The sequence below is a fragment of the Neomonachus schauinslandi genome, chromosome 4 (genome assembly GCF_002201575.2).
Source record: "Neomonachus schauinslandi chromosome 4, ASM220157v2, whole genome shotgun sequence".
Classification (NCBI taxonomy): Eukaryota; Metazoa; Chordata; class Mammalia; order Carnivora; family Phocidae; genus Neomonachus; species Neomonachus schauinslandi.
In genome coordinates, this window is record NC_058406.1 from 180,232,712 (window position 1) to 180,248,536 (window position 15,825).

The 15,825-nt window shown below is 48.6% G+C and overlaps 1 protein-coding gene across 1 annotated transcript in view; it reads right to left on the reverse strand.

The window, feature by feature from the left end:
- The window catches only part of ZFAT (zinc finger and AT-hook domain containing), a 197,194-nt gene that overhangs the window by 38,770 nt on the left and 142,599 nt on the right, over positions 1 to 15,825 (reverse strand). Inside the window, exon 12 of the mRNA XM_021688474.1 lies at positions 5,633 to 5,771. Coding sequence (XP_021544149.1) covers positions 5,633 to 5,771 — 139 coding nt within the window. The remainder of the gene's footprint in view (positions 1 to 5,632; positions 5,772 to 15,825) is intronic.

Genomic DNA, 15,825 nt, shown 5'->3' on the forward strand with positions numbered 1-15,825 from the left:
TGTGAGACCTATCTTGGACATCTGACCTTCAGAACTGTAAGACAATGAATCTGTGTGGTTTAAACCACCGCCAAGTCTCTGGTCATTTGTTATAGCTGCAATAAGAGACTAATACAGGCACTCAACAGCAACCGGACCAAAGGAGCTCAATTATCAAAGGAAAGTGGATACAGAGCAATTTGATTATACAATATTAAGAAGTAAAATGTGGAATCAGACTTTGTGAACATTCTCACTTCTTGTTGTCTCTTAATTCAGTGCCTGTCCTGGGACCCAGCCAGAGCCCCAGCTCAGAAACAGGACTGTAATCTTAATCCTGTGCAAGCACTAGGTGGAGGGCCCTGGTCACATGGCATACTGTCAGACAGTATCTGAATCTCTCTCAAACCCCAGCCCTGCTTCCCAGAAGACATTCAAGAAAAACAGTGTAAGGGAAAACAGCAGAGGAAAAACGAAGTGCATTTTATTATTAGCCAGGCTGGTATCCCAAACCCCAGTGAGGACCACTAGGGAAACAAGAGTTTAAACAAGTCTCTGCCATTCCTCCTGGTCCCTTTACACGCTCCCCAAAATCTTGGCATCTGAGATCCTCTGGAAAACCACAGGGAAGCACTGAAAGAGAGACAGGTCCCAGAGTTAGCCTTGGGTCAGACCAGCAACTAGACCTGGAGACAAAGAAATAAGAAAAAGTCAACAGCACCCCAAGTGTCTGACCTTTCAACCCAGCATCATGTGACCATTAGCCAATGCGAAACGATCACTGTCCCAGAACAGGACCATGCCACTTCCCCCTCTTCCTCCTCCTTAACAAGTGCACACTTGAGACAAACTTCAGGGGGCATCGGCCCAGCAGCAGTAAGAATCTAGACTCTGAATCCAGAGCTGGGTGTGGCTCGGCCACCTGCTCACTCTGTTGCCTGGGCTGATCATTTCCCCCCTCGACTCTGTGTTTCCTCACTTTAAAACAGGAACAATGAGGGGTGCCTGGGTGGTGCAGTCGGCAAAGCATCTGACTTTTGATTTCATCTCACGTCAGGATCTCAGGGTCCTGAGATCAACCCTCACACTGGGGTTCTCTCTCAGTGGGGAGTCTGCTTGGGACTCTCTCTCCCCGTCGCCCTCTGACCCTCCCCCCATTTGCAGACTCTCTCTCTAAAATAAATAAATAAATCTTATATAAAAAAAAAACAGGAATGATGATGTCAACCTCACAGGGCCTCTGTGAGAGCGAAATTAACATATAAGAACCAATAACACACATGATGACATCACAGCACTGGAAGCACCTTGCACGTAATATATGGAATCTGGGCCTTAATAAAAACAATTTTTAAAATCCAAATGTCCCAGAATCAGACAACTGACTTTTGTGTTAGCTGATAGTTTCTGGATTTCCTCCTATGCTATTTTCCCCGAATTTGGTGTGAAAAGCTAAGATACGGATATACATCGAAGATGCATACGTACACACAATTACATTCTTCTCATATGGTAGTTCAAAGTAACGCAAACATATTTTTGTTAATTTATTTATTTGAGGGAGAGGGCGAAAGAACACAAGCAGGGGGAGTGGGAGAGGGAGAAGCAGGCTCCCCGCTGAGTGCAGAGCCCAATGCGGGGCTCCATCCCAGGACCCAGGATCATGACCTGAGCCGAAAGCAGATGCCTAACCAACTGAGCCACCCAGGTACCCCCAAAATAATGCAAAGATTTTAGCAGATGCTGCAAATGAAGCCTTCTCCCTGAGCCTACTCCTCTCACTGCTTCCCGTCCCAACCACTACCCCTGCCTCAATGACCCTGTAACAGCGGGGGCTGGGAGAAGGGTCAGCACCAAGGAGAAGCCTCGAATTCTCCTCCTGTGAGCAGCGCACCTGCTGGGTTACAGTCAGAAGATGGAGCCTTGGAGGAGCTTCCCAGCCCTCGTCCGCAGCCCAGGCCACACCGGCGATAAATGCCCCCATACCCCAGTGTCCAGCGCAGTGCTGAGCAACTAGAGCCCAAGAGAAACGTGGTGAAGAAAGAACGTGGGAATGAACAGGACTGTAAATTTGAGCCATTTATTAAGTGCTACGTGTCGGGCACAGTCTGGGACCTTAGAGAATAATATCTAATCCCTGTAGCTACTGCTGGGCAGGTATGAGCCCCTCCTCTTCGAAGATGTGGAACGTCAATGTTCAGAGAAGTTAAGTCATCCCAGGGCCACAGTGATCAGACATCCCGGTTCCAAGTCCATCTGACCCCCCTCCCTGCACTCATGTCAACAATCTGGAGTGACTTGAAGGACCACTTTGAGGTCACTGGAAAACGAGCAGCCTGCTAAGTCCCAGCTCTATCCTGCTGTGAGCTCCAGGAGTGAGCTAATAATTTGTGAAGCTTAGTGCCAAAGCATCTTATGCCTCTCAACCTGTGATCTAGTGAACGAGCTCTTGAGCGAACTTAATCAGGCATATTTCAAGAGGAAAAATGGGCAGGCCCACTGCAGCAATACAACATGAAAATGTGTGTTTGTGTGGGAAAATGCCTCCAATCCATATTAATGAACAAGTGATGGGCTAAGAAAATGAGCAAGAGATTGTCTGACCTGCCTTTGAATGATCAGAAGTCCATCAAATAGAAGCAGGGAACAAAACACGTACCTAGCATTTGGGACAAGTCTAATTACCAGAAAGCACCAGAGTTCTCAGAGAATTGGTGCCTCCTGAGGGGCCCGGTGGACACATTGCTGGCATTGTCAGCCCTGTGCCCTGAGGACCAGAAGTGGGCTGGAGCTGGCTTCAACCAGCTCACAAGCCGGCTGTGCACACCTCTTCCCAGTTAGTGACATCACACTGGTAGCTTAAAATGGGCCACAGGAGAGATCCCTCCACCCCAGAAATGGGCAAATGCTGTGAGTCAGGTTCCTGTCTCTCTGCCCCTGGGAGGTAAACATTTACAGAACGCCGCTGGTGGATGCCTGAGCAGCCGCCATTCCAGAGGGCTTCTGAGGCCCGCTGAAAATAACCCGGACTCCATGGAGAGCACCATGCTACCTTCCCCCAGAAACCTACGAGGAACAGAAACATCTCGGCCTTTAGGCCCCCTCCCTACCTCCTGCACAGCACTATACACTGACATCCTTCCCAAATCCCTGAGCATTGTGGATAGGAGAACCTTTGTCCACAACCGATGGCTTTGCCTTGTGGCCCAGCGTGCCACCACTTAATACGACTGATGGACAAGGAGTCCCCATCATTTGGAGAAAAACTACAGTTTGTTCACGGTTTGTGAATTATGTCATTCTAACACATTCCTCTTTATCAAAACAAGAAATTATAAAGTCCCATGAAGATATTTCCTGATGAGTAGAAGAGAAACACAGAACTGAGCGGGGGCAGAAATAACTTGAAACTCATCAAAAGAAAAGGAAGAATTCCAGTGGTTTCCAAGGACCTAGCATTCCAAACACAGTAACTGCATCCATCCCACTTTGCCCCTCCATTCTCCTTCCTTCTCCCAGACAGGGGAACAGCGTGAGCTTCGTGCTCTTGAGATGTCTAAGCTGCGTTCATGCTCAACCAGCTGCCTGATTCCAGAGACTAGCCTCCCGCCACAACTCAATGGCACAACATCTCTTACAAGCTAAGAGACATGTAGTTGTTTCCTTCCTCAATGCCTCAATGTCTCCTGAAGGGGGCACTGGAAACACACACACACACACACACACACACGAAAGAAGACCAGAAACCACACACACACACACACACACACACACACACACATGAAAGAAGACCAGAAACACCCCTGCAAAGATGAAAATTAAAACCCATACCCTGTCAGGGAATGCCACCCGATGACCGTCTGAGGAAGCTAACTGAAAGCGTAGGGCAGGCAGCAGTTCAGCACTGCAAGGCAATGACAGAAGTCTGGAAGCAGAGAGCAGTGATAAGTTCATCACTCAGAGCCCCACGCCTGTCCCAGCAGCCACAGTAAGGATCTGTCTCCTGCCAACCCACCCCGACAGTGTGAAGGAATGTTAAAAGGAATGTCTAGCCTGCTTCTCCAGCAATCTACGGTGACTCTAAGGCAATTCGTTCTCTCCTCTGTGATTCCTGGATGGGGGTCATCAAAAATGATGCAATGGCTCTAGAGATCTTAGATGTTTTCAGGAGGAAAAAAAAAAAAGAATGAAAATGTACTGAGTGCCACTCAGATTTTCTCTCCTTTGACCCTGTCCGCCATCACGAGAGGTGGCCGCTATCAGCTCCGTTTTTAGGTGAAGGCCCTGAGCTGGGGAGCCTGGGTAACTTGCCTGAAAGCACAGCTAAGGGAGGAGGGCAGGGAGGTGAGCGAGGGCTCCCCCATGACACCAGCCCGGGCTCCAGCTCCAGCAAACAGTCCTTAAAATACAAGGCACACACGCCCCATTACCCCAGATGAATGGCTCTAAAATTATCCTGAGTTTTCATGCTGTTATCTATTTCCATACATCAGCCCTGCCAGGGAAAGTGCTGAAGGATTCAGTCAATTCATTTGTTTTATATTGAGATGCATTTCATGGCGATTCCAACGAGTGGGCCCTCGCTCTGCACCGGAAACTCAGAGTGCCCAAAGCTGCTGCAGAGTTAGCATCCCACACCCACGTTTACCAGGGGCAGATTTCTAAAACGGCCCGTGGTTTCCAAGAGTCACAGGACTGAGGAAGTAGTAAAAATGGCTGTACTGTATGTGGCTATCATTTTCTTAGTTGAATTAGTGAAGCACGGATATAAATACAACAGCACTTATCTGTCTGGCAACAGCACATGAGCTAAACCTTCTCAAATGGGAATATGTGATCATTTACTGAAACAGGCAGCAAAAAAAAAATCTCTCATACTTTTCAAAAATAGCGGTTTTCATCCATTCTCTTTTCTTTCTTTCTTTTTTTTTTGAGAGAGCGAGAAGCGGGGAAGGGGCAGAGAGAGAATCTTAAGCAGGCTTCACCCTCAGTGCGGAGCCCGATGCAAAGCTCCATCTCAGGACCCCGAGATCATGACCTGAAATCAAGAGTCAGACACCCAACTAACTGAGCCATCCACCCAGACACCCCTCATCCATTCTCTTTCGTTTAAATGTTCTAAATGGTTTATCCTTTTCAGGATGAATAAGTAATCTGAGCACTCAATAAATATTTTTGGATCATCAAAAGAAGCTCACCTACAAATACGTTTACCATAGCATTATTTATAACTGCAATAAAGGAAAAATCTGGAAACCCTACAATGTCCAACAGGAGCATGGCTAAATAAATGAGGTCCTCACACTGCATGCTAGATCCCAAAAAGCCTTTGGGAGTTATAATGAGGGAGACCACGTGTCAAAAGAAAACAAAATGTTCACGTTAGCCAGGAACTTTCATTTCTGAAAAAGGTCCACAAAGACAAAGAACAGAAGGCAATACTGAATGTTGTGGGGAGGGTAGTAAAAACTGTGGGTAAATGATGACTTTCCTTCATTTCAGATTTCCGGTGAGGCAATAAGGAATGCTGATCCACAGCAATGGGGTGGGGGAGGTGGAGCACAATGACAACAATGGAGAACGAACAAAATGCCCAGGGATCGGACTGAGCTGTAAGATGCCCAGCTCCACCCGGGGGGGGCACACTGCCTACCTTGCTGGATGAGCGCGTCGGCCGCCAGCTCCCCGGTGCCCACATTGGCGTACTCCTCATTGGGGTGCTTCCGGTTGTAGTGCCGCTTCAGAGAGCCGGATATGTTACAGGAGTAGTGGCAGTGGGCACAGCGGAAAGGCTGCAGGGACAAGGAGGACGGGTTAGGGAAGGGGAGCCCAGAGGAGATCGAGCTTCCAGGGAAGAAGAGGTGTAACTCGCCCCAATGTCTTCCTCCACTAGTCTCCCACCCCAGGGAGTCTGACATCCCAAAGCCTGTGATGAGCAGGCTGCCCCCTGGGGAAACACTCCGGGGCGGGGGGGGGAGGAGGGGGGAGACACGCAACCTCAGGATGCTGAGTCCTGCCTCTGCAGGGACCATGCAAGGTGACCCCAGAGCAGGCAGGGTCTCTGCTCAATTTGGATGCTTTCATTTCTTGTCTTATTTTGTCTGCTCCAGTTCTTGTTCAAAAAAAAATAACAAAAAAAGCAATACAGTAATCGATCATTTTCCTTTTTGCTGTTGTTCAAGTGAATGTCTTTCAAAGTAGCTCCCCTCACAATTAATTCCCCAATGTAATTGCTTCTTTAACTAAATCATTTCCTCCACAGCATTTACCTGCAAGCACATGCATATACATAAGTATCCACCCATAGCTGTCCACCATTAGGGAAATCCACCTGGTCAATCTATTTCCAACCCCTTACCTGGGCAGGGCAAACACTTTCAAGATAAGGATGCCATGGGTCATGCAGCCCTGCTGCGACCTTGCATTGCTTTGGGGGGCTCAGAATGAGTGGTGGGGAGGAAAGGGGTGGCTGCTCAGGCCCCTTGGGGAACCCAGTGAGGCCTGGCCATCGGATGAGTGATGGACAGACATCTGGATCACGGTCGTGTCCCACACCCTGACTCCCAATCAAGACAGTATCAGTATCCCTCTGAACCACGTGCTTTCCGACCGTCCAGCAGAGTGCTACATGAATCCCAAGTGTGCATTCGGGGCCCGTTTGGGAGCACAAGCAGCTTGCTGGCCCACGGGGATGGGAGAGAAGGAGCAGTCCGTGGCGGGGGATTTGGGTGGGACAATGAGAAATGCTGGCTTTCTCCAAGGTTCTGTCCTTGGGCCTGTTTGTTCTCCTGCTGATCATTTTGACAGCTTGATATATATCCAGTTGTGATCTCTCCCAAACCACAAATAGGAATTTTCAACCGTCTTCCAGGTATTTCTACAGGGATGCTCTGTAGGCCCCTCCAAATAAACATACACAATTTCAGACTCACTTTCTGCAAAATCAGCTCATCACCCGAAAGCAGAAACCTGATCATCATCTTATACTTTTCCTTTTACTATTCAACTAATTATTAAGTCTTGTCCAGGCTTCCTCAGAAGCCTCCTCAGAATTCACCCTGCTCCACCCCAGCACACAGAAAGGCGCCATCCTGGCCTATTAAGGAAATTCCGTCACTCCCAGGAGGGCCGTTCTCAGAGAGAAGGACACAAGGAAGTCAAAGCAGGGAGAAAGCCTGAAACGTTCCCTAGGGACTCCACCGTCCACAAGGCGACTCTCTGGTCACGGGATGCTCTGCACCACACGGCACGTGCTGCACTTGGCCCTGTGGCTCAGCCCACAAGGACTGATTAAACAAAAGGGACCTGGAACAAAGGCAAAAATTAACCAGGCTCTCTCATCTATCTACTGAGCAGAGAACAAGACGTCCAAAATGCCAGCATGTGATTATTTGCAAAGTTAAAATAGAAGCTAAAACATTTTCAAGTGCTTTCATCTCCTAAATAGGCAAATATTATGAAATTATCTTTGGAACACTGGCATTTACACAGAAATCAAAAAGAACAATCGAAAACACTCTCATACTAGCGCTGAGTGGTCAGTGGGCCTAACAGGCAGGAAGGGGCAGCCACAGCGAGAACGGGTCCTACAGACCGAACTCCAGGCTCCGGAGACAATTTCACCCTTCTTGGGGCCACGCACATCAACTGCTTTGTGAGAGTTTCAACTCTTGTATTCCCAGGACTTGCTCCTCAGTAGAATCGTTAATGAGGAGAAAAACGGCCAAAACGTGAGCAGACAGACACAAAGTATACAGGTGAGCCCAGCTGTGACAGACCGACCACCAACTTCTACCCGAATCCTCAATTCTTAAAGCTGGGGGAGACGCTTTCAAAGACTGGCCAATCTTCGCTCCACGAGGACACTCTGTAGCCTCTGAGAGCGTGTGATCATGGCCTTTGGTGGATGCGGGGAGGTCAGCAGCCCCGCAGATGCTCGCCAGCACTGAGGGTCAGAGAGACGCACCGCCCTGCCTCTTTCCCTCAGGGCCCTTCCACGGCCTCAGGCCCACTGCAACCTCTCGGTGAAATCAATCACCACTGAACTTCTGCTCGGGGTCTTCTCCTCGTAACTGTGGTCACTGAGCCGCATCTGGGCCCTTCAGACAAAACAAGGACCTGTGAGGAGGTGTTGCCACATGTCAGCAGGGAATTCTGCTGGGGCTGTCACAGGCCTGGGGACAGAGGTGGAAGAGAGCGCAGATAACATCTCTATGCCGCTGGTCAGATGTCAAGTCTGACAGCACTATTAATACTGCAAGTCTTGAGATTTCATTCGTGAAGCGTGTACTTACTGCTCACCTGAGTCAGCAACTCTCCCACCCTGGGCACACAGTGACGACGGAGAGGGAGAGGGAGAGATTTGGGATTTTCTGAATTCACACGAGTTTGGGGATGCAGATGTCAACTGCAGAGTGCGATGCTATCCGGGCAAACTAAATCAGAGAACTTGGTGTCTAAGTCAGATACTGGTAAATAGCGAATGATACCAGATCTTCAAAGTGAACTTATTTATTGAGAGCTTTCAGGCCAGAATCTGCCCAAAAGTTAGGAGGAAGCTACAAGCACCTACAACAGTGGAGTTCGCGTGGAACAAAACATCTAGGTTTTTACTGTGGCCAAAAAATAGAGCGAATCACCCATAGGGCATGCCTGCTATTCAGCGTTACACTGGGGTTATTAAGAAATGCAATCAAACATAATACTTACGACTGTTTTAGCTAACATACACTGAAAGTGGCCACAGGCCAGGTCGTTCTCAGTGTTTTGTGTGGACTAATTCCTATGAGTCTCCCAAGCACCTACTACGGTAGGTATGATTACCCCACCGTAGGACAGATCCTAGTCTTACAGAGGAGGAAACTGTGGTGCAGAATGGTTAAGGAAGTCACAGGAAGTATCACAGTCTCCCAGCCTGACCAGTGGTCTGCACTGGATTTTGGGCCCCAGCAATAAAGAGATGATCTGATCTCCCATTTGCCAGTATTTCCTGAACAACTATCTGCCCTGGGAGCTCCATCAGGAGAGGCACGGTGTGGTATTCTTGGATTTCCCAAACATAAGGCAGCCCAGTTCTAACCACCAGCTTCTAAAAATGAGAGGCGCCACGGCGGGCTGGGAGAAGGGTGGACAGTTCCTGGGCAGGGACCACTGGGGGTGCAGAAGACACAGTAGACAGCCACCAGATCACAGTGGGACGTGCCAGAAAGGTGGCTTCAGGAGACGTTTGTCTCCCCCGGGGTCTTCAACACTTAGAATTACCACTCTGGAAGTTAATGGACGGTCGATTTGAAAGGAACAGACTGGAGGCAGGAACCAACTGTCTAGTTGTTGCAGGGGTGAAGACAAGAGATGCAAATACATCTATAATACAGACCTATGGATTATAGATTATCTATCTTTATATAGACATATACGTGTATTATGGATAAATAATACAGATATTTTTATAGGGCCTATAATGAGAGAGTAGAACAAAAAAGTAGAAAAAGGAGAGGCTTTAAGAGAGATGGGGGAGGTAAAACCAGCCAGACCCAGTGACTGAGGGGCAGTGTGGGCAGATGAAGGTGGGGAGCCCCCAGAATGACCCCCAAGTCTCCAATGAGGACGACACAGGAGGAAGGCATTGCTCCAGCTGTGGATAAGGAGAGAGGGGACAGTGTGAGTGGAGAACTCTGGACATCCAGAAGGGTGCTTCCAGAAAGAGAATGGAGAATGAGTCCTAACTCAGGAAAGTTCTGAGCTATAGATAGAGATCTGAGCACAGGCAGCTAACCGAGGCCCTAAGGTGGAACACCCATCAGGAGAGGATGTGTAAAGAGAGAAGCAGCATGAGAACACACCCTGGAATATGGGGAACAGGCAAGAGGATGAGCTCGTGAAAAAGGACAAGAAAGACTGACAGGAGGAATCAGGGGTGGGTGGGGTCACAGCATCTAGGGAATAACGTCCTTCCTGGAGGGAGGGATGGCAGAGTCGAATGCACTAAGAAATCCACTAGGGTGAGGCCTAACAAGGGTCTGTGGGACTGGGCTGTTAGGGAGTAGGCAACAGTGGCCATACTAAGAAGAATCCCAGTAATGTGTTAAGCACAAAGGCCAGGTCAAGGAGAGAAGGCAAGGGGCAGCAGCTGGGTTTTGGGTCATGTTTCAATGATGTTTCAAGAATTTTTCTCTAAGATACAATGAAGATCATTAATTTGAGTTGAAAGAGAAAGTGCAATTGAATTTATTGAGGCTGAAACTCAAAGTTCTCAGATTTACTTTTCACAATTGGAGGATTTACTGTTCTGGTTCTTCAAACAGAAAGACTGCAAACAGAAGAGGACAGGCAGTCCTATCTCACTCGTGAAACTGGGCTCTGGGCCTCTAACTGCATGCAAGCAAGGCTAATCCAACTTCCCATCAGCATCAAGAGGAAGGTTTTTTTTTTTTTTTTTTAAAGATTTTATTTATTTGACAGAGAGAGATACACAGCAAGAGAGAGAACACAAGCAGGGGGAGTGGGAGAGGGAGAAGCAGGCTTCCCGTGGACCAGGGAGCCCGATGCGGGGCTCGATCCCAGGACCCGGGGATCATGACCTGAGCCGAAGGCAGACGCTTAACAACTGAGCCACCCAGGCGCCACCAAGAGGAAGGTTTTGCAACAGACGAGAAGCTGGTGATGAGGAGATGTCCAAGGTTGTGACACCGGTAACCAACTGCAAAGCACGGGATGGCTTTTTGGAGGCAGGGAAGGGTGCTCTGCTGGCTTCCATTCACGGTGAGCAGGAAGGCCCTCACCAGGCAAGATGGCGCTGTCATCTGGGGAACCAAGTACGGCATTTGGGCATGCAGTGACACTGAAAAGCACAGGGATCAAGATGTGAGCCTGGCCCTTGTGTTGGGCCCACCACTCTCTGGGGAGGATGGAAAAGGGTAATGGCCCGGAAGAAGGTTCTGGATGACTAGCAGGGTGAAACCTATGACCACACGTCATGACTTCGTAACCTTAACAACCAAGTTGATGTAGAGATAAAGATGACATAAGGAAGAAGACAAACCACCAGTCTAACTGGTATCTAAATGAATTTAGATTTAAAATTCAGGAAAAGATTATACAATTGTTACTTTCTTGCCAGCTGGTGCAAGAAAGTTTAGACCATGCTTGATGGAAGCCAGGCTATCAGAATGTGGACAACTTTGCAGTGCAGAGATCTTCATGATGACACCATAGCATTTTACATCATGCACAGGTAGAAGCATGGCGTTGAAAGGTGTGAATGAACCAGGAGCTGGGAGTCTGGGGTCCGGGTGCTGCGCACACCACTAACAGCTGGGACACCCCAACCTAATTCATCAAAACCCCTTGCTTTTGATTCCACATCTGTGAAATGGGAAAACAAACTTTCCCTGCCTACCTGACAGGGTTTAAATGAGGTGCTGAGAGAGAGAGAGAGAGAGAGACCGAATCTGCTTTGAGAAATAAAACACATCAGGCCTCACTGATTGTTGTACTTAATCAGTTTGTGCATTCACATTTGTCACTGTAATCCTCAGAAGCACCTCCTGCTGGGTGTCACCCCACTTCCCTCCTTCCCTCCTAGAGAAGCTTCCACTTTTGTGCAGCCTGTCACCCTCCCAAGGAGCCTGGTCACAGAGGGATGCATCCGGTTGGCCTGAGGCTGGAGGCTGGAAGCGGGCCCCCCACCACAAGCGTCTTGTAAATGTTGACTATTATTATCTCCGTGATCATTTTCAGAGTCAAAGGATATAGCATAAAGTGATAGGGAAAAAATCAGAAAATTAACCATAAAAAGCAAACGCTACCAACAAGAAAAAAAAAACAATCTCCCTAGGATTTACAAAGACTAATAAAGTGTTTGTTACACAGGCAAAGAAGAAAAGCTGAAGAGACGGTTACATTTTTGCCTTCCGAGGCCGGAGTGCCAGGGGCGAGGGTGCTGAAATCCCACTGCTTCCCTCCTGGGGATGGCACAACCAGGGATGCCGGGCTGAAAGCAGGCCAAAGGGAAGCTCCTCGAAAGTAGCAAACAGGCCATAAAACACAGCAGTGGCCAAACCACAGAAGGAAGAAGACAAGGTTTCAGAAAACTTCTGAGCACAAGGAGGGTCAAGGGGTAGCAGGGGCTCCTCACACGGGCCCTCGGCCGAGAGCGAAAACCACTGCAGTCCCCAAACACCGACCAAGACTAGCGAGGACCAATGGCAAACCAAAGCTTCTGCTGGGACAGCTGGGTCCACCTCCTCACGGCACGAGGGGCACCGTCCACTAGCCACGCAGCCTCGGGCACAGACCTGAACTGCTGGCTTCTCGGTTTCCTCCTCGGAAATCGGGGCTGGGAAAAAACTGACGACATGCGATTACTGGGGAGGCCACAGAGGTCACACAGATGGTGAGCAAATGTTCAAAAAGTCTGCTCCGTCCTCAGCACCATCCTCATCACCACCACCACCACATGGTGAAGCTACAGTATTAGAGCGCACCACTCTGTGGGCTTTTCCCACCCAATATGCTCTCAGAAAAGAGCCCCAGAAAACTAGGCTCACCCGCCTGCATCCCCAGGCTCCCCGGGGTGATGTATCCTTGACACTCTACGCAACATGTGGTCAGAGGTCACAGTCCGATGCCGTTGTTCCCGTGAGGTCTCCCCTCTCCCTGCCCCGGCGCCCCTTACGGCTTTCGACTGGTTTGCTTTTTATGGCATTTATTACCTTCTAATAGAACGTTCAATTTGCTTATTGTGCTTATGGTCTACTCCCTCCATGAGAATAAAGGCCAGGAGGGCATAATTTCTTTTGTTGCTTTTCAGTCTGTTTTGATCCCTGTTAGTACAGCACCTAGAACAGCGCCTGCAAGGAGGAAGCTCAGGACTACTGAAACCGAGCTGACCTGAGAACACTCTCTCCAGACCAGCGCTTTAAGGCGAAGCTGCCAGGTCCCGGATTCCTGCACGCCTGGGAGAATTCGAAAGGAAACATCAGAGAGTGAGCAGAGGGCACGACTAGGGTTATGTATACGTCATTCACTTGTCTTCATACATTTCCATGTTTTCCAGGATTTCTAGAATAGAATGCATGTTTTAAGTAATTAGAAACATGCAAATGTTAAGATTAAAAAAAAAAAAAAAACTGGCCCCAGGTCCTGAGCTTGACTTTTGCCCAAGAGCATCTCATGAGGAAGGAGAGCGCCTGCACAAGGGGCTCAGTGAGTGTCTGAGGCTCAAGGCCTGAGTCTGGAGACCTTATCTCCTACTAAATCCCGCAGCCACCGGGATGGCCAGATGGCCCACACTAGTCTCCAGGCTTCCTCAGTGACCCTTCTGTAGTCCCTTCCCGAGAAAGATCATTTAAAGGTGTACACCAGGGCGCCTGGGTGGCTCAGTTGGTTAAGCGACTGCCTTTGGCTCAGGTCATGATCCTGGAGTCCCGGGATCGAGTCCCGCATCGGACTCCCTGCTCGGCGGGGAGTCTGCTTCTCCCTCTGATCTTCCCCCTCTCATGCTCTCTGTCTCCCATTCTCTCTCTCAGATAAATAAATAAAAAATCTTAAAAAAAAAAAAATTTAAAGGTGTACACCAGAGGGACCATGTCACGTCTCTGCTCAAACTGCCCAACGGCTTTCTCCTGCACTTAAAACAGCCTATGCCACCTCCCTGCTGGGGCCTGTGACTTCTCTGACCACGGCCCTGTCCACGTACAGCCTGCATCACTAGGCTCCAACAGCACTGGGTCCCTTCTTGGTCTGTCCTCTGGGCAGAACACCCCACCAGCAGACCGTCCCAAGGCAGCACAGCCATAGACCAAACTCAAGTCCCTGATAGGTCTCTTACCAGTATAAGTGTCTGCATCACTCCCCCCAGGGCCCTCCAGGTCACCTGAGAGCCTGACGGGGGTGGGGGGGCAGACGTGTGCAGAGCCACCGAGTACATGGCTCATGCTGTCGGGCTGTTCCTTCTTCCTTAACAACACTTCCACCCTGCCCTCCTCTACTTGGCTAACCTCCAGGACAACTTTTGGGACCCAGATGGTCCCCCTATGGGTGTTTTATGAGGCGTCCATTTCTGCCCTCTATCACTGTCCTCCTTCTACCTGAGTGTCTTGGGGCAGGCTCTGTCTCTTCTCAATAAGCTTGAGAAAGAACCGACGGATCCTAATACTGCATGAACCAAAACAAGAGAGGATGTGGCTGTCTTAGTGTAGGTCATACAACACGCGTGTGTGCAAACCAGACTTTCCTGAATGAGTGGGCTAATCCACTTGTATTCTGCACTGATCCACTCATTCTAAGCACAGCCTCAAATCCTAGATCCCCAAAGCATGAGTCACGGGATGACACGAAAGAATATACATCCCCTCCCCACTTAACTCCTCCCCTTGCTCTGAAAAACAACACTGCTATGCTTCACAGATTTCAGCCAAATCGATGAGGTCTACATTTTCTTTATTCCCAAGTTACCAAAAATGTCTATGCATTGTCCCGTCGGTCTTAAGAGGGGAAATGTTCACCAGACAAGCTCCTATTTCTTCTTCAGAAGTCTTAGCTCACAGGCTACTCCCCCTACCTTCTCCTCGGAAACCTTCCCTAAGTCCCGGGAACATGGGAGTTCTCCCTCTCCTCTGCTGTCCACCTCTCCCCCCAGCACCCAGTAAAACCCGTGGCGCTGACCCTGCTCCAGCGTGACTCTTACCAGCACTTCCTCCTCCCCACAGGCTGCGGCCCTTTGAGAGCAGAATCCACACCAGACACACTCGTCTGCACGTCCTTGGAGCCAGCCCAGGGCCCGGCACAGTGGATACCCTACCACACCTGCGTAGCTAAATGAGAAAGAAAATCACCTTTCTCTTTGTTAGCGATTCATGTGAGGTTAGTCCAGCAAACCATCCGAACAACAGAAACTAAAAATCTGGGTAAGACTTTTTTTCAAATGACGTTAAATTTAAGAACTTTTTTTTTTTTTTAAAGATTTGTTTGAGGGAGAGAGAGTGCGTGGGGAGAAGGGCAGAGGGAGAGGGAGAGAGAATCTCAAGCAGACTGCGCTGAGAACAGAGCTCAACATGGGGCTCCATCTCAGGACCTTGAGATCACGACCATGAGGTAACTACCAGAGCCAAAACCAAGAGTCAGATGCTTAAGCAACAATGCCACCCAGGCGCCCTGTAAACTCAAGAACCTTAAAAGGCATTATAAAGGGGGGTGCCTGGCTGGCTCAGTTGGAAGAGCATGCAACTCTTGATATCAGAGTTGTGAGTTTGAGTCCATGTGGGTGTAGAGATTATATAAATAAAAACTTAAAAATAAATAAATAAGACATTATAAAGAGTGGGGAAAACCACAGAGCAAGTGATTGTATTCACAACATGTGACCAAAAAATACCCACACCCAAAATACAGCTGACCCCATAACAATGTGGGACCAAGGTGCCAACCCCACACAGCTGAAAATCGACACACGACTTCTGACTTCCCAAAAGCTTAACCACTAGGTTAACTGTTGACTGGAAGGCTTACTGATAACATAAAGCTGAGTAACACATATTGTGTCTATTATACACTGTGTTCTTAGAGTAAAGCAAGCTTGAGAAAAGAAAATGTTACTTAAAATCATAAGGAAAACACATTTGCAATACTGTATTTATTGAAAAAAAAATCTGCATGTAAGTAGACTATGCAGTTCAAATCCATGTTGCTCAAGAGTCAACTGTATATAAAGAATTCCTGAACACAAATAAGAACAAAACCACCCAACAGAAAAATGGAAAAGTATTTGGATGGTATATCAAAAAAAAAAAAAAGAGAGAGAGAGAGAAAGGAATCCAAAGGACCAAAAAATATATGAAAAGGGCC